Source organism: Manis pentadactyla, chromosome 6 (genome assembly GCF_030020395.1).
Source record: "Manis pentadactyla isolate mManPen7 chromosome 6, mManPen7.hap1, whole genome shotgun sequence".
NCBI classification, from domain to species: domain Eukaryota; kingdom Metazoa; phylum Chordata; class Mammalia; order Pholidota; family Manidae; genus Manis; species Manis pentadactyla.
Window position 1 is genome coordinate 31235955 of NC_080024.1, and position 21230 is coordinate 31257184.

The 21230-nt window shown below is 39.4% G+C and overlaps 1 protein-coding gene and 1 long non-coding RNA gene across 7 annotated transcripts in view; one reads left to right on the forward strand and one right to left on the reverse strand.

Moving 5' to 3' along the window:
• The window catches only part of PARD3B (par-3 family cell polarity regulator beta), a 985497-nt gene that overhangs the window by 369714 nt on the left and 594553 nt on the right, over positions 1-21230 (reverse strand). For all 6 annotated transcript variants that reach the window (XM_057503666.1, XM_036928150.2, XM_057503667.1 and 3 more), the window contains 3 exons: positions 18162-18332; positions 13796-13928; positions 6461-6560 (listed from right to left, as the gene is read on the reverse strand). In XM_057503666.1, the coding sequence (XP_057359649.1) occupies positions 6461-6560; positions 13796-13928; positions 18162-18332 (404 nt within the window). The remainder of the gene's footprint in view (positions 1-6460; positions 6561-13795; positions 13929-18161; positions 18333-21230) is intronic.
• LOC118933619 (uncharacterized) lies at positions 9389-20825 on the forward strand. Its single transcript, XR_008998202.1, has 3 exons — positions 9389-10490; positions 14713-14795; positions 20766-20825. It is a non-coding gene; the product is annotated as an uncharacterized LOC118933619 (long non-coding RNA).

A 21230-nucleotide genomic window follows, 5' to 3' on the forward strand; every position in this document is an offset into this window, starting at 1 on the left:
CTTTATTCTAATCTTAAACACAGGGAAAAATCAAGTATCATTGGTAAATCTGAAAGTACTGAGGTTGAATTTTTCAAATAGTTGGGATTTGATATTATGAGCAATAAAAACAACAACAGAAGTGAGCTGTTATGAATGAGAATCCATCTAAAATGTATGGGGGATCTCCATTTCTTACCCAAATGTACAGACATAAGTTTAATCTTTCCTTGAAATCATCAGTCATGCATATTTAATGTCACCTTGCAGCAATATTAAAGTTAATATGCGGCAATAATAATAATATTGCTGAATGAGCGAATGAACCCTCATTACTGTAGTATAGTGAGTAGCATAAGGGAGGATCTCTGACAGGCAGTGTAGCCCAGCGCTCAAGAGCAAGATGCCAGGGGAGGCCTGCCTCATTCTAAACCCCAGCGCTGCAAATTACCAGCTGTGGAACGTGGGCAAGTTATCAAACCTCTCTGTGCTTCAGTTTCCTTGTGTATAAAATGGGTATAATTACACTCCTTATCTCTTAGGGTTGTTAAGAGATTAAGATGAGTTAAGATTTGTAGAATAAGAAGAGTGTCTGGCACAGACTAAGTGCTATAGAAACATTCAGGTAATAAGCAGAAAAATAAATAGATCTGCTTTTGCTTCCCAAATGACTATACATTCTGCTTTTTGAATTTTCTAGGCTTTTTACAGTTTCTTGGCCTTCTGCATTTTTATCAGTCTCTCAGTAGGCTTGTGATTAAGAGCCCTGTTCTTCTAGGTTAGGACCCTGGACTTGAGGGCAAGAGGTGGGGGTGTGGCCTCTTACTAGTGCATAAAATGGCTAGTAGTAGAATGTATTGCATGAACTTGCTGTAAAGGTTAAACAAGTTAAGATATACTGATACTGATTAAGATACACACTATATCATATGTATGTATATATATATATATGGATAATAGTGCCTGGTACACAATAAGAGTTCAATAAAAAAAGAAGCTCAATAATATTTTTATTTATTTCTGTAGGTAGAGTGGTCTTTGAATTAGGGCCTAAGCACTCTGCAGTAAAGAAATTACACATGTTTTCTTGAAAATTTCTCAAGAGGTTTAAATTTACTCTTTAGAATTACAAGCTTTTCTTTTCTTACCTCTTTTGGCTTCTTTCTTGGTGTCTCAATAGATAAAATCACTGACATAGAAAGTATATGACACAGGCTCTCTAGTGATGGCAAAATATGCCAATTGTGAACATAAAAATCCTTGGCCCACTGGTGCGATTGACACTGGTCTAGCATAGCAGCAATGTTGTAATTGTTTCAGCCCATTTTAAAGCATTTCGAGATTATCCCTCTGAGCATGAGCTTCCCCTGAGCCCTGACCTTCTGGAAGCACTTGCCTTTAACTGTGTTATGTGACCTTTACTCGCTCTTGGTTTTTCACCCTTTGATCTCTTGTGATGATGTGGCTGGAGTGTCAGAAAGACTCATGGCCTTCATAGCATCAGAGAATTTAGGAGCCGGAAGGCATTTAAAGGTCACCTCGTCTAACTCTTCGTCTTGCAGATAAGACACTAAGGCCCACAGAGGCGGCTGGGGTTCCAGGGTCACACAGATGGCCAGTGGGAAAGCAAGGACCAGAACTGTGGTTTCCTAATACTGCTTTTCTCAGAGCCTCAGAAACTTTGGCTAAAAAGGGTGGCTAGCCTGGGGCATGGGTGCTGCTGATCCTGAATCCACAGACATCAAAACCTCCCTTTTTGTGCCGAGGCACTCACTGTCTTAGGCTGCTTGCATTATAGGTTAGCTTCGTGTTTCAACAGAGCAGCGCCGATCATGAAATACAAGAGAATGAAGGAGTTCATCAAAATAGATGTAATATGTTACAGTGAAAGCCTTTAGGGGGAAGGTTAGGGACCAATGTGAATATTCCTCAGGAAAGCTGACGTTACAATGCATGTCAAGTGCTCTGCTGAAGGAAGAGGGACCACAGCAAGCTACCCAACATAGTAACATGTTTGCGAACCCGCTTGATTGTCTTAGATTACTTTACCAAACTTGGCATTAATTGACAAAATTAAGAAAAAGAACTCAAATTTTCCTCGCTTCCTGAGAAACAATAATCTCTATCTCTATTTAAAAACAAAAACAAAAACAAAACAAGCCACGTGATGCAATACTATCAAGTCAGGACCTGTCTAAATAAAGTGGATTTTTGTAGAGATGTTGAGATATAGTCACAGATGATCAAAAAAATAAAAAGCTGTTTTGTATATATGAATGTAACAAATACTCGTATATGTATTTGTATATATGCATATACATATATACCTGAATATGTTCATCAAATTGATCAGTCATATATACTTCGGTTTTGAACATGAAGTGTGCACTTCAAAAACCTTCAATAGAAGGATTACTCTTGCCATGGTACAAAATGGAAATAAGGCAAGATAAAGCTGAGATCATACTGGCAGATATTTAAGGAAGGAAATCAGTATAATATGAGACATTATGGGAGTAGAGCTGCTTAAATAGCTGAGTGCAGTATTGAATTAGTTAATGTGAAAATGTTTTAGACACGTAAGTTAGACTGGTAAAATCGTTCATAATTCTATGCTACATATTCAAAGTTTTTGGAGTAAGAGGGTGGTACAATGATTAACTATAAAATATGACGTATTTTAATTCTGAAGATTGTTAGCATGTGCTCATGGCTGAGTAGACTGCAGTGGAGGCTGTGGGAAGCTTGAAGTGGGAAGTTGACAGTAGGCCAAAGACATGTCTTAGATAAAGGCCGAGTTTTCAGCATGAATAACCAGGGAATCTTATCGAATAGAAACGATACTCAATGTCAAATTATGCTGCATAATGAATAAATAATGGTACTAGGAAACATATGGCCGTGTCTTGAATGTGGTGAGAAATCAGAATGGGAAAAATATATAGGACCCAGCCATGAATGTTCAAGGAGGACCCTCTGAAATAGAAAGGGGAAGGAGACTTTGAGGGCCATGCCCCCCAAATAGTCTGAAGTCTCAGGTGTCCATGAACAAGCTTCAATTGGCTACCATGAGCGAGAGTAGATGTGGGTCACGTGTGTGTGAAAGAGAGAGACACACAGACAGACAGACACACCCACATAAGGAGACACAGACACAGAGAACCCAGAGAGAACTGAGAAAGAACCAAGAGGGCAGGGACATTGGAGCACGTAGGGAATAACCAAATGTCTAAACTGTAAATAAAATTCAATAGGTCTTGTCTGCTGTTGATTTGCCTTAAACTCTGCCTGAGATAACACAGTAGAAAATATATCGCCTTTATGTTTATTTACTTTTTATTTTATACACACATTCTAAATTTTTGTGTCTAATAATTGTTGACCTAACAGTACAGATAAATTCAGTAAATCCCTGCTTTCATTTTGGTTCAAAGCACGGCCATTAAGTTTGATCGCATTTGTTTTTTTACTCATACAAAAGCAGTCTGATGTTTCACAAGACTGGCTCCAACCCTAAAGCACCACTTTTCCCTTTTAAAGGCTTTTACCATTTTTTTTTTCTTTTTGAAAGCCAGGACAGCCTCCTTTGCTCAACCCTCCTGGCTCCCTTCCAATCCTTCCTCTACCCTGAGTTTCACACATCCAGACCCTGCTGCTGCTGGTCACCTAGGCAACGCAGCAGCTTCCGGGATAGCGCAGGTCACGGGATCCCAGGAGGGAGAGAGTTTCAAAGCTTTAGATTTGTTCTTTCCATTTCAGAAACGTCTTAGGCTCTGTCCCTTCCTTTCCAGCCATGCTGCTCCTCCCTTCATTCAAGCCCTTCTCTTCTCCTGCCAATGCCCAGATGGTATCCTTGTCTGTGGCTTCCCCCAGCCATGCCATCCTCCACAGCTGAACTTGCTCAGCCTGACATTGTTACCCCAAGGCTTGAAACCCTTCAGTGCATCTCTGCTGCTCTCTGGAGAAGCACAGTGCTCACAGAGCACAGCAGGTGACTCCCCTCCCATTGATTCTTCCCCCAGATACCATATGCTTCAGCCTCACTGAACACACAAGCATTTCCTCTCTCCCATCCCTTGGTTTTCCTAACCTAAATTGCCCTTCTCATCACATCTCTGCCTAGTAAGCTCCTTTCTATCCTCCAAGAAATCTTTCAAGCACTATCTTTCCTGTAAAATCTATCTTGACACCAGCAGGTAGAACTAGTGGCTCACTCCTCTGGCCTCCACTGCATTTTGTATCTGATGCTCAGCAGGGTGCTTCCTGATTATCTGTGTGTCTGTCTCTTCAAGAGGTCACTTCATTCCTTGCAGGCAGGGGTGGTTTCCAGTTCATTTGAGCACCTTCTACAATGCCTAGCTTAGAGTGCTGTAAATACTTTTGAATGGATTAGTGAGCAAATGAACGACTTAATGATCAAATATCGTGAAGCAGAAAAGACTAAAGTCTGAGAAAATGCCATAGTTTTGAATGCAAGGAGGTTACTGTTGATGTTTAAGAGATCAGTTCTAGTAAAAATTGAGAAGAGAAGCCTACATGGAGGATTCCCAGGGAGGAAGAGGGTGAAAAGGACACTAGAATTACTAGTTCATATCATGTAATACAGATTTACAGGGTTAAGGACCAACAGAAGATTATATTCAACATCAGAGAGGAATGTGCTTTACTGAAAAAGGAAGGAAAGGAATCTGTGGAGACAAAATAAAGCAGTTCAATGGTGCAGTTGCTAGTTCCCAGTGAGGCTGTCTCTGCAACATCTCTGACCAGCTTCCCTCACCTGAAGATTTCTCATCCAAAAGCTTTTCCTAACCCTGCCCAGCACAGGTGCCTTTCACTGCAACTGCCCTGGAAGGTATCCAAAGAGTCTCTGGCTTCTGGGGGACATTAACCTCCTCCATTTACCTAATCCATGGTATACACAACTAAATCCTGGGTCCTGCCTTATTATTGCCTGCTGAAATGCTATAGTAAGATTTTCCTGCCTAATGAATAAAGTCTATATTCCTTATTCTTGAACTCTGGGCTCTACCACCTGGCCAATCAGCCATGATACAAGTTGCACAAATCAACTTACTTTCCTACCTTCATGCCATTCCTTGTATCCTCCCCTCTACCTCTTAAATTCTCTTCTTTTCTGGGCTCATCTCATGCCTGCCTCCTATTCACATTTTAAGGTCCAACCCAAATGCCACCTTTTCCACAACTTTTTCCCTGTTTCCTTTATTGGGAAGCATCTTCCTCTGCTTAGATGTTTAAGCATTTCACCTATGCTTTCTAAAAAATAGCACTTTGTACTTTGTGTTCTAGTTGTCACTGTTACCTACTAGTCTACCATCTTCTTGAGGATGGAGTTTATATCTGATTCATCTTTGCACTCTCTCAAGAGTGTTGCACATACACACAGGATAAACAGTAAAGTAAAATGAACAAAATTATTTTTTATATGTATTGTTGTTTGCCACCAAATTGTCATTTTTGGTTCAGGATTGAGAGAGGCAATGGAAATGAATGAACAAAATTACCTATGTCCAGATTTTCTTAAAAAAAAAAACAAGAGATACAGATCTTGAACATTACTGTGATTATCAATCTAGTTCATGAAGTTGTATATGAGTAAGACAGCTGACTTCAGAAAGGTAGGAATTGGAGATTAGCTAAATATAGGTAAGCCTCCGGCTAATAGAGTTAGCTATACTTTTTTTGTGTTGTTTATTTTTAGCAGATTGTAATAAAAAGCGTAATAGAAATGACACCAGCATTGCTGCAAGAAAAATGAAAAAATTTCCCAGGATTATCATGGGACATAGAGTGGAAATAAAATACACAGTTTTTAACAGCCATAATAAATACAGAAAATAGCAAAGGGACAAGTTAGTGATTTTTAAAACTCATCAGAAGAACAAAATCTATGAATTCCAGTAGTCAGATGGTGTGTATGCTTAATAAATCTCTCTCTCATGCTTGTGTGTGATTCTAAAAATTATTGATTTTTTGGTTCCTATTACCGAATGGATATAATATTGGGCACTCTTTTCAATATTTTAGATTATATATGATGTTGCTTTAATTTTTAGATTCCATTAACTTTCTTGGAACATTTATTTTAAAAATACCTTTAGGGTTTGCCAATTACAAATGAAAAAAAAAATCTAAGCTTTATGTCTTCTCAGTTTTGTTTTATACCTTCCCATCTAAGTTTTGAGTCCCTCTGCCCTAGTTTTTAAACATGGTAAAAGAAAATTTGACAATTTTCTTAAGTATTTTAAAATATATGATGAATCTGAACAAATTCCAGGAAGCAAAATACGAATAATCTAAGCTATTAATATTAGCTATGAGAAGCTTTCACTGTAAAGGAATTATAGATAGTATGAGACTTCCATTCTGAAAAAGAAAAAAGAAAAAAGTCGAAATAAGGTTTCTGGGTTTTCCCAGAAAAACCATCTCAGGGAACATTTGCGATGTATCATTTTATCGATACCTGTGGTTGTAATCTTCAATGCCCAATTCCAGAACGGGATGTGGTGGTGGGGAAGGTGCTGCTTGGCTCTTGGCCCATCCATCACTGGGAAGCAGTAGCTCTATAAACAAGGAACAAATGAAGCTGTAGTAAACTGGAGGCAGGACTGCTCAGCGCCTGGTTCTGTTTCATGCCATCTTGCAGACACAGTTTTCATCAACTCATAAACCTACCTTGAAATAAATAAGTCCTCATGCAGAACTGAAGTATCCATACGAGAGCTAATGCAGCCTGTATGAGAAAACCTAAGTCTGCTAATATATTTTTACACTGGTGCCCTGCTGGTAACCCTTGGCAGGTCACAAGCATGCATCCTGGGTACCTTTTCCCAGCTAGGAAAGGCTAACACATATTCATTACTTGTGATCTGTGGAAGATTAACAAAGCCATCTCTTAGATACTTTCATGTTTTCCCATACAAGACTGTCTAATGTATGCTCTGAATTATATGGTGATTTAAGCATTTGCCTCAATGACAGAAAGTACTTAAAAAAAAAAAACATGAGATACACCATTTATCTACTCACCATTTAGTCACAGTAGAGGAAAAACATGAATTTTTTTGCATCTGTGCCACAATGGAAACACCTGGGTTTAAGACCTCAGAAGCCAAAGTCTAGGGTCTGATCTGGTTTTCCTACTTCCTAGAAATGTATAGTTTTTTCAGTCTAGTCTATATTAGAAAAATATAGACATGCATCCTGATGTTACTCCAATGAATAACAAGGAAGGTTTTCTGAGATCTTGTTGTGTGCCAGACCTTGTGCTAGCATTATGTACATTATGCCAATTAATGCTCAGCATTAACAATACTAGATAATATATTAAATGCCTGATAGAGCATTCTGGCTAAGAGTAAGGTTTGTGGAGCAAGACTGCCATGTTTCCAGTCATGGCCCCTACCGTGGTGTGAACTTGGGTAAACGACTGAACTTCTCCAACCATCAGTTCCTAAGTCTTTCAAATGGGGATAAGATTGCTTTCATTGGAGAAGTATAACAATTATATAAGGTGGTGCATATTCAAGCAGTAATTGATAAATGCAAAGTGCTATTAAGTAAATAAAGGACTATTATCCTACATACCATAAACTCTACTGCAAATCTATCACAGTGAGATATTGTGGAAAAGATGGACCCTCTTTGTCCCTGATTGCTTAAATGAGAGAAAAGTCTCTCTATCCCTGAGAAGTGCTGCTGGTAACAGAACTTGCTCTGACTTGCCAAATCCCACATACAATGGTTAATTTTGTGTGTCAACTTGACTGGGCCCAGGGTACCCAGATATTTGGTGACATATTACTCTGGGTGTTTCTGTGAGATTATTTTTGGCTGGAACTAACACTTAATTTTGGTAGACACCTCATGTGGGTGAGGCTCATTCAATCAGTTAGAGGTCTAAATAGAACAAAGAGGTCTGACCCTCCTCTGAGCAGGAGAGAATTCTTCCTCTCTGATTGCCTTCAAACTAAGACATCAGCTTTTTCCTGCCCTTAGACTCAAACTGAAACATCAGTTCTTCATGGGCCTTGAGCCTGCCGGCCCTCAGACTGGACTGCACCCCTCGTTCCCTGGGGCTCCAGCCTGCCCACTCACCCTGTGGCTTATGTGTATTGGAGATGAAGCTGGCTGCCAGAGACACGGGCCTTTATTCTGTAGGCAACTGTGTGCAACTGAGATGTTTCTTAGCCAGGCAATTCCATGATCACAGCTGTGTTTACCACCAGCATGGAAGATGGACTGAGAAGTCAAGGGTAGAGAGAGACTTGCCTGCCTCAATAATCATGTGAGTAAATTCCTTATAATAAATCTCTTTATTTTTTATAAATACACACATGCACACACACACACATATATACATACACAGAATATACATATGTATATGTACATATATATCCCATTGGTTGTATTTCTCTGGAGAACCTGACAAATACACCAAGCAAGGACTTGCTTGCTCCAAGCTCTGCCACAGGGACTAGTATAAAACGGCAGTGGTCCTAGCAGTGCTGATGTGTGCCTGGAAATGAGGCTTGAAGCAGGAGATCTCACAGGCAGGTGACCAGGGCATAGAAGCATGATGAGCAAAGGCAGCCAGCACTGCCCCCCTGCACTGGTAATCCAGTGATTTGGTGACAGGGCAGCAGTCAGGCAGCCAGAGGCTTGCTGAGAAAAACACAGCAGAAGGACTACAGTGTAAATTGTGGACAAGGGACATACTTGAACAATACCTTTTCTGCTGGTTCTAATCTCTCTACCCTTTGACTTCTCAGTGCATCTTTCATGCTGGTGGAAAACACAGCTGTGTGATCATGTAACCTGCCTGGCTCAGAAACATCTCAGTTGCACACAATTGCCTACAGAATAAGGTCCATGTTCCTGGCAGCCAACTTCATCTCCTATTACACATTAGCCACCCAAGACTACTTCTTGTTCCCCAACCACAGGCCTGTACTTTCCTGCCTCAGTGTCTTTGTTTATATAATTGCAAAACCCACTGCTCTCTTCAAAGTCCTGCTCTTCTCCCAAGGTCTACCTCAAGTCTCACCACCTCTGTGAAGCCTTCATTGTTGCTCTGGGATCTGTCAGTACTTTCAGGACAGTGGCAGAGGGCACTACTGCTCACACACCTGTATTCTTCCATCTGCCCTGGACATACAGCTAGACCCTGGGCCCCCTTTCCCAGCCCTCTTTGGACCTAGACTAGTTCCTGCCAGTAGAATGTGAGTTGAGTCACTGTGGACCATGTCAATCCCAGTCTTGGTGGTTATTCCAGGATGCGCCTTCTCCACTTTTCCCACCTATCAGCTGCAAGCACGGGTGGGGGAGGCTCTAGAAAGTGGCCCGGCTACTAATGGAAGGAGCCCCCAGGTTCCTTAGTCTCTGCTTGGAGCACAGCCCCCAAGCATGTGACATGGGCAAGAAACACACTTCGACTGTCTCTGTACACTGACATTCACTGACATTTGTCAGTTATCTATTAATATGGAAAATAATTCCTGTAGAACATTGATCACAGGCTGTTTGTGCGATGAGCTATCAATCTATGTATCTACGTGTATTTCTCTTACTGGACTGTAGATGACTTCCTTCTTGTCCTTTCTCCTCATTCTCCTCTCCTTCAGGATCTTTTCTGGCTACTTCAAGTTTTATTACTGTCATTACCTTTAACTTTTATTTCATTCACATGAACATCCTCTGTGGCTTTAGAGTAGAGATGGGTGCCGAGATATATATCTACTTTGTTACTCTTTATCCTTGGTGCACTTTTAAACAACATATTCAGATGCTGTAAGGAATTTTTTCTTTTGGCCCAAACCCCTTTCTGAAGTCCTTTATCAGTGTGAAAATATGGAATTCTTCTCTCCTAAAAATGATATACCTGGCTATCACTGAGTATATCATGCACCGTCTCCCTAGTCACTACTTCATTGATGCTCAAATGCCCCTTATTTAATCACGATCTTTTATTGTTGTTACTTGTTTTTACAGGCATCATCCTGCCAGGGCCAGATCAGAAAAGAAGGGTAAAGGGGATTGTGACTTTAGGCAAGGGCTCAGCAAGCTATGGTGCTGGTCCCAAGCCAGCCCACCATCTGGATTTGTGCATATTGTTTCATTGAACACAGCCGTGCTCATTCCCTTAAGGACTGTTTACGGCTGCTTTTGCATTATACTGGCAGAGCTGAGGAGCGGCAACAGAGAACCTGTTATCTGGCCCTTTATAGACAGAGTTGCTGACCCCTGCTTTAGACTGTTCCTAAGGGCAAGGGCAGCACTGTATTCACGGTTGCATCCTTGATAGAAATCCAATCAACATCAGTCAAATTGAGAAGTAAAATTCAATTTCTGATCATCCCTCCAAAGGCAGTGCCTTACAAGCTAGAGAGAGATGCATCCATGCTGGTTCCCAGGAGGAGAATCATTAGGAATAATTATACTAATTATATGCCTCCACAAGGGACCCCAGGGAACAGAATCCAGTGGGACAGGAGGTAAACCAAACCGTTTGATGTGGGGTGTGGATGGAGACCTCAGTGGGTGATCCTTGGTGGATGTGGGCAAAGGGTGACTGAGGCAGGGGCTGGGGAGCACCTGCACTGAAAGGGGAGGGGAGGCAGGAGTAGAGCACAAAAGGGGGGATGAGAAAATGGAGAGATGTCGTAAACCAGAGGAGAACTGCACTCGGGCAATTACTTGGCCCAGGATGAGATCTGCCAGCAAGATTCTCCAGAAAATACAGTGTTGGTATTTCACGTACTTCATTACCATTCAAATGCTTAATAGTATTTTATAGAAAAGCCCTGGGATACAAACTCCATCCTTATTACCATCTTGGAGTACCACACTTATTCCACTGTGGCCACTGCTAGCATTTCTCCAACACAAATGTGAATTTTCTACACATCTCTGGTGTTACAATTTCTACAAACATTAGTTCTAAAAATGCCTTTTCAGTGTAACAGCTTGACAGGAGTATGTGTGTGTATATATATAAAGTAACCGGGAACTGTGGGTGGTACATACCCTTATTACAAAAATAGATGGAACACAGCATATCAACACTGGATTTTTAAATATACAAAGGAAATGGAAAAGGGAAGGAAAAAAAGTTAATGCTTTGGCTCTAACAGTTCCTCTCCTCACTAGACACTATTTTGTCAAGTCAATCTTGTTTTTCTGAAGGAACCCTTAAAAAACTTGGTAAAGTGTTGAGTCAACACTTGTTCAGGTTTCATGCATCTGAAACTCAGGAACTCTCAGTGGCTCTCAGAACTTAAAAGGTTTTTAATGTTACAAAGAGGTGACGGTCATGATATGCTTCTACAACATCATGTTTATAAATTCTGTTACATACTTTTTGTCTCTAAGTCAACAGGCTTATAAAAAGTAAGAGAATTGCATTGACTGGATTTTTACAATTAAAATTTAATAACTAAATGCTTTGATAGGCCTAATTCTTATACCTGATCATTGTATTACAGACCCACAAGGAAATTATAACAGATTTTCTGTTTTATAAAAAAATAACATTCATTGGAGTCACTTATTAAAAGAACTGGATATTTTAAGTCACCTTGGAAAATAGATGTGGGGGGAGGAAGTGTAGCAGGAACCTTGCAAGTAGCTGATCTGAGTGGTTTTCCATTGGTATTAAAGTTGTTCTACCTGGACCTCAGGAATAAGAGAACAGACAGAACGCCCCAGTGATTGTCTATGGCCACCTGTACTCAAAGGACTGCTAATCATTCAGTGGAAACACAAACTTTAAACATTCTGTTGAAGTTCCAAAGTATTAACTCATTTTATTTGTTACGTGTGCTTTGAGTGGATTTTATTATTTAAAATTTTTTCTGGGGATATCCTTGCCCTCTAACTAGTTCTGCAGTTACAGTATTCTAACCTATGTTATCCTTTCTAGAGCTATTTATCCCATTTCCTTGAGTGTCTCAATGTTGTCTAAAAATATTGTGCTATCAGCCCTTCAGCACCAATATTTTATAGGTATTGAAAATTGAAAATGAAATAAGATAGGAGGTAACGTGCCCAATATTCCTTTGGGTGTCACTGGTGTAATTAGGAATAAAACCCAGAACTCGGATTGCCACTGGAACACGTTGCTTGAGAATTAAATGCCAATCAAACTATAAAAAGACTAGATATTTTAATAGAGATAGCAATGTTCTTGGTCACTATATGGGAATGGCAGAAAGAAAAAAGGTTGTTTTAGTCCATGGAAAACTTGCTGTTCCTCCTCCAGATTCTTCTGGTATTGTGATTGAAGGTCTCAGAAGGAGATCTTGCTTTGTCAAGGAAGCTTTTAATTTCTTTAAGAAGATGAGAAGGACATAGTACTTATTTCTTATCTGATACAAAGTCAAGTCAGCTCCTAATGGGCATTCTTTGTATGGGGTGAAAGGACTTGACCAGTTTCAAGGGATCAGTGTAAGAAAGGGCCCACACTGTGGTTTAGGGAATAAGCTTGAGTCATAGAGATGGGAGTTGAATTCAGGTTCTTCAGTTAATTGTTTACCCTCAGACTTTCTATTTCTTCATTTGTAAAGTGAAGATAATAGTATTACCTATTTCAAGTGTGCAGGTAATTGCTTAACATAGTATCTGACAGACAGTAAGTAAATACTTAATAAATGGCCATTCTTGTTGCTACTATGCTCACTAAAATGGAGGAATTCAGAGGAAAAAAACCTCCCATTCTGATGAAACACTTTAATTCTAGAGGAATCTCAGATTTACAAACCTGTTCTGATGGAGTCATTTCAGTTTACAAATTGTTCCCATGTGTTAAGTTTTGGTAACATCTTAAGTGTAAATAAAGGATTGATTACATAAATGGTACTTCTACTCAATGGATTACGTGCAACTACTGAACAGGAAGCTGCAGAACATTCAATGACATAGTAGGATGTTCATAATGTGCTATTAATTAAAAAAGCAATTTCCTAAACACTGTATACAGTACATTTCATTTCCCTTTCATTTTATATACACATATTTGCATGAAGGAAAGAGTTGAAATACAGCTATAAAATGTTATTATCTTTGATAGAAATATAAGTAATATTAAATTTTCTTTTTATTGCTTTTCTCTAGATTTCTTGTAATGAGTATGTGTGTCTTTTGCATACAAAAATTTAAAGTTCTTAGAGAGAGGAGATGCAGGGAAGTAAAAGAATTTTCTTGGTGACTTGAGTATAATTTTTGAAAAACAAAATAGAAAATCCAAGTTTTTTACTTCTAGAGCTCTACTAGAAATATGATCCATATGAGATAATAAGGGGAAGACAGTGTAGAGAGATAAAAGCAAGAACATTGCAACTGGCACATACTCATCTTGATTCATGGTATTTACACCATACTCATGCTAGATTCAAGCATAAATCTGTAAATCATATCATAACCATTTTGTGGTTAATACTAGTCCATATCTTTTTAAAGTTTAGTGGTGATTTATACTTGATAATGTCCAATATTAAAAGATTGTAAAAAAAAAAATAACAGTTTGCCATTTTGCTTTTCTAGGCATGGTTTGTTTTAGACATAATCCTCCATGTTTGGGGCAGCAAGCATAGAAACTGTCACTTAAACTGGAGCCAAAGCCAGGAATCTGCTTCACAACTTCTGAGTCAGCTCTCCCGCCCATCTCTCAGTGTTCATGACTCAGAGTAACAAAGTCTGCACTTAGTGTAATTAACTCCCCTTTGTTCCTTTTTTCTTTTAACGAGAAGACAGTTTGTGTTTTCTCACACCGTTTGCCGTGGATGAAAGGACAGACGCTTACCTTTGTGTGCGTGTTGTGGAGTGTACGTGCCAAATGGATGCAATGCACTATTATCATTTCTTCTGGAGGTGGTTACGGAATTTTGACAAGTCTCAAAACATGCCTTAGACAATGCCCCACACTCTGCAGGCTCCTAGGGGATGAAAATAAAAATTATATTTGCTTTTTAAATATGTTCCAACTTGGTCAATGGAAGCAAAGTGAAGTAATGATCGATTTATGAATAATCTTTTAAGAGTCTATTCCACATAAATCATCAAGTGTGGAAAATCAAAATGGCCCTATCATTTAAAACATCTTTGAGCATGAAATTTAAAAAACCCTGACAATGTGATGTTAAGGATTAGGACTTCACAGCCAACATAAAAGAGGATTGACTTTATTATTCTTCTTCCCAACTTACAACTGGCTTCTTTGAAATTTTCTTCCATCTGGGAGGACAGCTTGTGGCAGTGCCAATGCAAGAATACGGTTCATGCCAAGGGTGTTTCTCTGCCAGCCAGTTGGTTCCTCTCCCTCTCCCCGGGCGACTAAGTGCATATGTTCTAGGACAAGTCAGGACTGAAGCAGGTTTGCCACTGAAATGCCATGAGAGTGTCTCACTGCAGACACCAGGTCTTATAGCCAGCAGCTAAATCAAACTGCTGTGACAATGCCAGAGAGAGGTTCTCCTGAGATTCTTTCCTCTTTTTTTCCATATTTCCCCCTCCTATATTGATTTAGACAATCTGTAAACAATTCACAGTTCCCCTAAAATTGCTGTGTCCAGAAAAACACTCCCACAAGCCGTGTTCAGCAGGTGTGGAAGAGGTCATAGGAGGTGGCCAGTTATAAAGAGGTCTAGCTGTGTGTTCAAGAGGACTGAGGCACAGAACACTGGGTTTTGCTTTTGCTCAGATTTTGTGTCTTCTGAATAGGTTTCAAGGAACTAATCTGGACGCCATCTGATAGCTCTGCCCTGACCACTTGTGAGAGGAACAGACCACGAACAGAAAAACAGGTTTGATCTTTCTGTACCCTTTCCTTCTGAGAAAAGCACTTGGCCCAGACAGTTTGGTTATACTTGCCTGAAGAAAACAACTCAGTATCTTTCCAGTTAAACAAAATAATTAAAACATTCAATTTATGCATTCTTAATAATAAAAATGTTTTCAGGTCCTTTAGCTTTTTGTCAGGGCTTATAACACTTTTTCTACACCCAGTGTTACTGTTTGCCCCTCTACTGCCAGTCAAACCAGGCCTGGTCCTGAGGCAAACTGCCCCTAAATGAGAGCCGGCGCCCTTGCAGCCAGGAGAGCTGGACTTGCACAGCCTTGTGCTTTGACTTAACAACAACAGCAAGAACAACAAAAAAAATTTTTTTCCTGCTTTCCCAGCTCTTTGATAAATGACACAATCGATATCCCAACAACTGATCAGTAACCAGCCTAATTAAAGTATTCAGCCTGTAAAATAGAGCTGTCGTGGAGCCCTCCATTAGTGTCCCAGCCAATAAAAAATATAATGGATTTTTAAACATATTCTGCTTCTACCAAGATGAGCTTGCAGCAGGGAGGGAAACGTTTGGGGGAAGGGAAAAAAAAGCAGGTCATAACCCATTTTTTAATACCAAGTCTCTAGGCTCAAATAGAATTACAATTGAACCTCAAGCTCATCCTTTGAAAAACATGTTTCTGTTTAAAATGATTTTGATTCAATCAAGGGCTCATTATGCATTCTTCATGAGAGCCTCATCAAAACTGTTTACGTATCTTGTGCATCTGGGTAATGTGGGAAAATACCCCAACAACCATATATTTTGACTCTTCTTAAGTAGCTTCTTCAATTTTTTTATTTTGATATAATGTTCGAATAACCATTTTGGTATTCTTGCCAAATCTAACTAAGTGATTTGCCTCAATGTATGTGCAGTGCTGAGACCTTTTCCTAGGTTGCTGATGCTTTTTAACTGTACCCAAGGATGCTGCACAGGAGAACACACCAAAAATATGAACGTACAACATATGCTTGACACAGTAAAACACAGATTTGGGAGATCACATAACTGCAGATATTTTTTCAACTTAACAAAGATCAGCTGTATTAGGCTGCTGTCTTTATAAGAAAGATAATTCTTTAATTTTCATGGGTACTACAGTGATTCTCAAGAGCTGAGAGAGTCAAGTACCTGCTCATCTCCCACGGAAAACATGTAAATATTAGTGAAGCTAAACATCAATCTTGTTTAAAAGTCCTCATAAAAATTGTTTTTTGTCCCATTTCTTATTCCCAATTGATTCTCTAGTGAACTATATATTAACAAGACACTTCTGAGGAAGGACAACAAACTGAAAGTTTAGTACGTTATGGTGGTGGAATAATTGTCAACCCACCCCAGACTGTGAGAATTAAAATGAAAAGAACTACAATAAATAGTAGAATGCAAATGACTACATGTCTTGACTAGATGAGCCAAAGTACAGAACACCTATCCACTAAGCATTCACATGTCTTAGAGAAAGGCATGTAATTAGGGAAGATCAGAGGTGGGGGATTACTATTAACAACAGAATTCATTCATTCTTTTTTCTTTCTTCTTTTTTTTTTAACTTTTGCTACCTGCACAGGTTTGGTACTCTACAGTGGCTTCTTCCTGACTTTTGTTAGCTGAGGTATCTTTGCTCTCAGAAATCTTAAGGGATCTAATACACAGATGCACAGAAGAGATGACTCAGGGGCCCACAGGCCATCCTTTCTACTTGTCTCCAACAAGTGGGTTCCATGGGGTCCTAGGGATCTAGAGCAAGAACCAAATTAAACCAGAAAGGAGCCAATTCTGTCATGGATGGAAGCAAGAGATAAAGGTTTTACATCTGTGTACATAAGTAAAACCATTAAATATTCATGGAAGCCTCTCTGTCACTTAAGCAGACACAAATGTTGAAAATGAGTTGGCTCATTATATATATAGTCTCCAGTAATTGGCCAATTTACATTTATTTAACATTTACAAGGTTACATACAGAACAGTAAAAAGGTACAGTTACTCCTTTCCAATAGCTGATAATATAACAAAGTGAGATATAGTTTATAAATTTACTACTTCAGCTTACCCTCTCAGATGTAGTAGGTCTCAGATGCAAGTATTTGTCATTCCTTCTAGGATGTTTATTAAGTGTCCACGATGTGTTGGGAAATGAGGCCACATTAGGGATAAAAAGCAGACAACGGTATCTGTCATCTGTAAGTACTGAGCACTCAGCTGCGTATGTCTCAACATAGCCAGGAAATGGCCAGTCTGGGATTTTTAACTAAAGTAATACAAAACTCTAGAGCTCAAGCTTTTAACTGCTATGAGCTCCAACTACCTTCCACTCTTGTTTAATTTGAAAATCCTTCCATTTTTAAATTTTTAAGTTGAACCTACTGTTAAAACTAATATTTTACATTAGTGTGTTCTTAGTAATATTCTATTTTAACTTTGCATATTATTGTCTTACATAAACATTATTTGTCATTAGAGAATATATATGTGATTGCTCATGTTTTTCTTAGCTCTTTACTACAATTTTCTTCTCATCTCTTAAAATAATTTTTAGGAGCATTTAATAATTGCTCTTCATGTGTAAGAGGAAATAATATTTTAGGAATATTTTATGTTGATTATAAATATAATAATAATTATATAGTACAATATATAATTGTATAATATAAGCATAATAATATAATTGTAAGTGAAATGTTTAAGGATATTATCATTCAAGAATATTGTATGCTTACAATTAGTATAAGTAAAAATATTCCTCATGTTAAAAAAATCCATAAAGAAATTGTGATAAAGTATTTCAAAAATATTTACTTAAAATACTTATTTAATAACATGAAGCAAGTAGGTTGCCTAATAGATCAAATTTTAAATTAGTTAAGTCTCAAGTCCATATATATTCCCCATGTGCACATAATGGGGGAGAATATAGAGAGCCAACTGCACTATAATGCCCTTCATTGTACACACCTGATTAAAATTTTTCTAAGGGATGGACACTGCTAGCACATGAATCAAAAAGTATACAAAGACACTTTATTATAGGAATAAAGTCATTCATAGTCTGGAGCTCTAAAACTATCTGAGGAAAAAAAACCCTAGAAAATATGGACCTGTTAGATTTGATAAGTTATATACTTTTTTTGCACATTTTTACACCTTCTAGTTATACCTAAAATATACAACCACCTGTTCACCACATAAATCCATCAGAGCCCTTCTGGGGCATAGTTTTCCAACTTCACAATCAGTATGAGTCTAGTTACAGTACTTGTGATAGAAGTCTGCACATTCTGGTGGCCATTTGGGCCATCTGCTGAGGGAAATGAAGATGTGCATCACCTCCACTGGTCTCTCCGGCCTCCTCAGAATCACCAACTGGATCATCCCTCGTACGTTTCCTTCCATGGACATGGATCGCCTAAGTGTTTCCATGGCTTCATGATTGGACTTTCCCAAAAGAGATTCACCATTAATTGCAATCAGCTGGTCATTCATCCGTAGACGTCCATCCTAGAGCAGAGGAAAGAAAAACAGTATTAAAAGAGAAAAGCATAGGGATGAAATATGGCTATTTTAGGGAAAAGTTCAAGTTTAAAAATAAAAAAGGGAAAAGGTCAGTTATTAGGAATGATTTATTGTCTATGTGCAGATGTGCAGGAGAAGGTTCTGGAGCTTATCAAATAGTCACAAATACTAACAAAAATGAATTGTGTAAAAGTCTTTTTTAGGAATCTCAGAGTCTTGTACTGCAATAATTTAAACATTTGTGTCATGTCTCTTGCCTGAATCTTTGCCTAGTATGCTAACCTAGCCTGACTCTGCCATTGTTCTGGCAGGGACCATATCGTTGACTCTAGGAAAGGATGTTTGGGAACAAAAGGAAGTAGTCGTATTGCCTGAAAGGAGGGTCTGCATTTTCAGGCACAGAGAAACATCATGCTTAAATATTGTATACTTTATAGTAGTAATATGTCTCCTAGATATCACTGCTAGCTCTACTGAATAGTGAGTGCTAAGAAAAAATTCTCATGTAATTCTCTCTAACACAAGCAAAAAATTGCTGGTCTGTACTCTGCAAAAGGACACAGGAGTGTAGAGGGAAGGACCAGTTTGCTATGATGTTTTCTGGCAGAAAAGCTTGACAACAGGGAGTGTCAAGCTTTTTGTGAGGAGGCTCTGATTGATGATACTTTACCCAGAATCTTCAGGAAGGGATATCACATACCACAGATTGCATGGAACCTCAGCATGTGGATGGGTAGCCTGGACTCTAGTCTAAATCACTTCCAGGCAGTAGTTCCTCTCAGCCAGAAGTCTCTCACACGCCAGAGCCCATAGCAGCAGCTAACAAACTGGAATGCCAGCTCTGCCTATGAAAGAACTTGAGAGGCTGTAGTGCAGCCTAGAGGGAAAAATGCCTAAAATATTGACACATTAGGGACATGCCTTATATCTGTTTTACACTAGAGTAGAAAGTTCTTGTGATGAGGCACAGATGTGATTTTAGGAATGATAGGAAGCTGCTGCTGCTGAATTTAACAGAAGTAATGATAGGTGCACATAACACTTTACCTTCCCAGAGAGCTTTTCCAGAAATGATCTCTAGTGGTTCTCATGAAACTCAAGAAGTAAATTAATGTTTTCATTCACATTTTACAGTAAGGAAACTGAGGCAGGGGGTCACGTAACTCACCCCAGGTCAGTAAGTCAGCGGCAAACTGATCCAAGTCTGGGCTTCAAGAACCTTGGCTCTTTCCAGGAAACCCCTTTGCTACTAGGCTACAGTTGTGCCACACAAAAACAGGGAAAGGAAGGTATTAAGGAGTTTTTGCAGTTAGAAGTATCTGAGATCCATGTTCAAATGAATGGAATGAAATGCAAAAGAAGAAAAAAAACTCCCCTAAGGAATGAGAAAAACAGACAAACAATGAACAATAGGGCCAACTGTACAGCTTTGGGAGAGAAATCCTGTGGACAAGTTGATAAACTTTGACTAATTCAAGAGCAGATGGTCAGAGGAAGTTCCTCTGCTGACAGCAGGGAAACGGGTGAGTGGTGAAAGCCGTTCTGGAGAACTAGTGTCCGCGTGCAGAGGCAGCACATGTGCCGCCTGCAGGAGGGGGCGCGGGCCGCTGGGGTCGCAGAAGCTGGCGAGCTCACTGGGTGGAGAACCGAGAAGGCAGGGCATCGGATCAGTTGAGGTGGGTGTGAAATCAGAGCCACATAACCTCTGCGTGGACTGCCTCCGAAGAGTGCTAACGCCCCTCCTTGCCTCTCATGTTCCCTCTCCACTTAACCTTTACCCGGTTTGGAGCAAATCTGGAAGGGAGATTTAGAGGAAAGACCACACAAGAAAGAAATCTCTTCCTTTCTAATATAATGTTGAGTGAGGCATGTCAAAAATATGACTGAGGTTACATGTAATGGAGTAAAACAAACACAACTTTAATGTTTAGTTATGTGACGTGAGACAACTGCAGAGGGTTTTCTATTTTGGCATTTCATGGAAGGAAGACAATTGGACTGAATCTTGAGGAGGCTGGGAGGGTCACTAAACATCCTTTTGGTACAACTGGGGGCTGATATGTGGTTTTTCAAGAGGAGGAGGAAGCAGAAGGGTTGGATCAAGATCCTAGCTCTGTAAACAGGAAATAAGGTTTAGTGCTGGATTTGTAGAGGCTTAGTCTTGGCAGGACATCTCATCCTTTATGACAGGAAAAAGACAGAAGATTGAAACTTTATGGGTATCTCTAGAATGGAGGGAATGAAATCTGAGCAAGATCCCACCTGGTGACCTGCTCTGAACCTTCTTTGTCAAGTGTGGGACACGGTCTGAGTGAAGAGGTAAACCAGAGATAAAGAGATGTATGAAGACCATTTCTGGTAAATAATCTCTTACTAATAGGTATTTAGCACAAACTTTTATTTTCTACTACATTCCAGGTCTCCAGTATGCAGAACTACATTGACATGGAGCATGGTGGCTGTATCCAAGTCTAAAACCAAAAGGCAGGTCAGGTCATTGCAGGGCAGTTGGGAGTTTTTTTAGAAGATATTCACATTCATCACAAGCATCAATGGAGAGCTGTGGGCATTATAAAAATCCAGACACTCTCATTTTCAGGGTTGGCTGGTCTATTGCTATTGGTGTGTGCTTTCTGTTTATAAGATAAATGATGGGTAATTTCACTAATGGTGATGCCAGTAAGCACCACGTTGTCCTAACATTTAGAATATAATCACAGAATTTAGAGCCAGAAGGGACCTTAGAGGTCATCTTGCCCAACCTCTTCTGTTTACAGATAAATGACACCCAAAGAGGATGAGAAACCATTTATTGAACTCCTCTTAAAAGAAGGCACTTCCCTTAAGAGATTAGGACTCACTCAGCTAGTTAAAGGTCAGAGT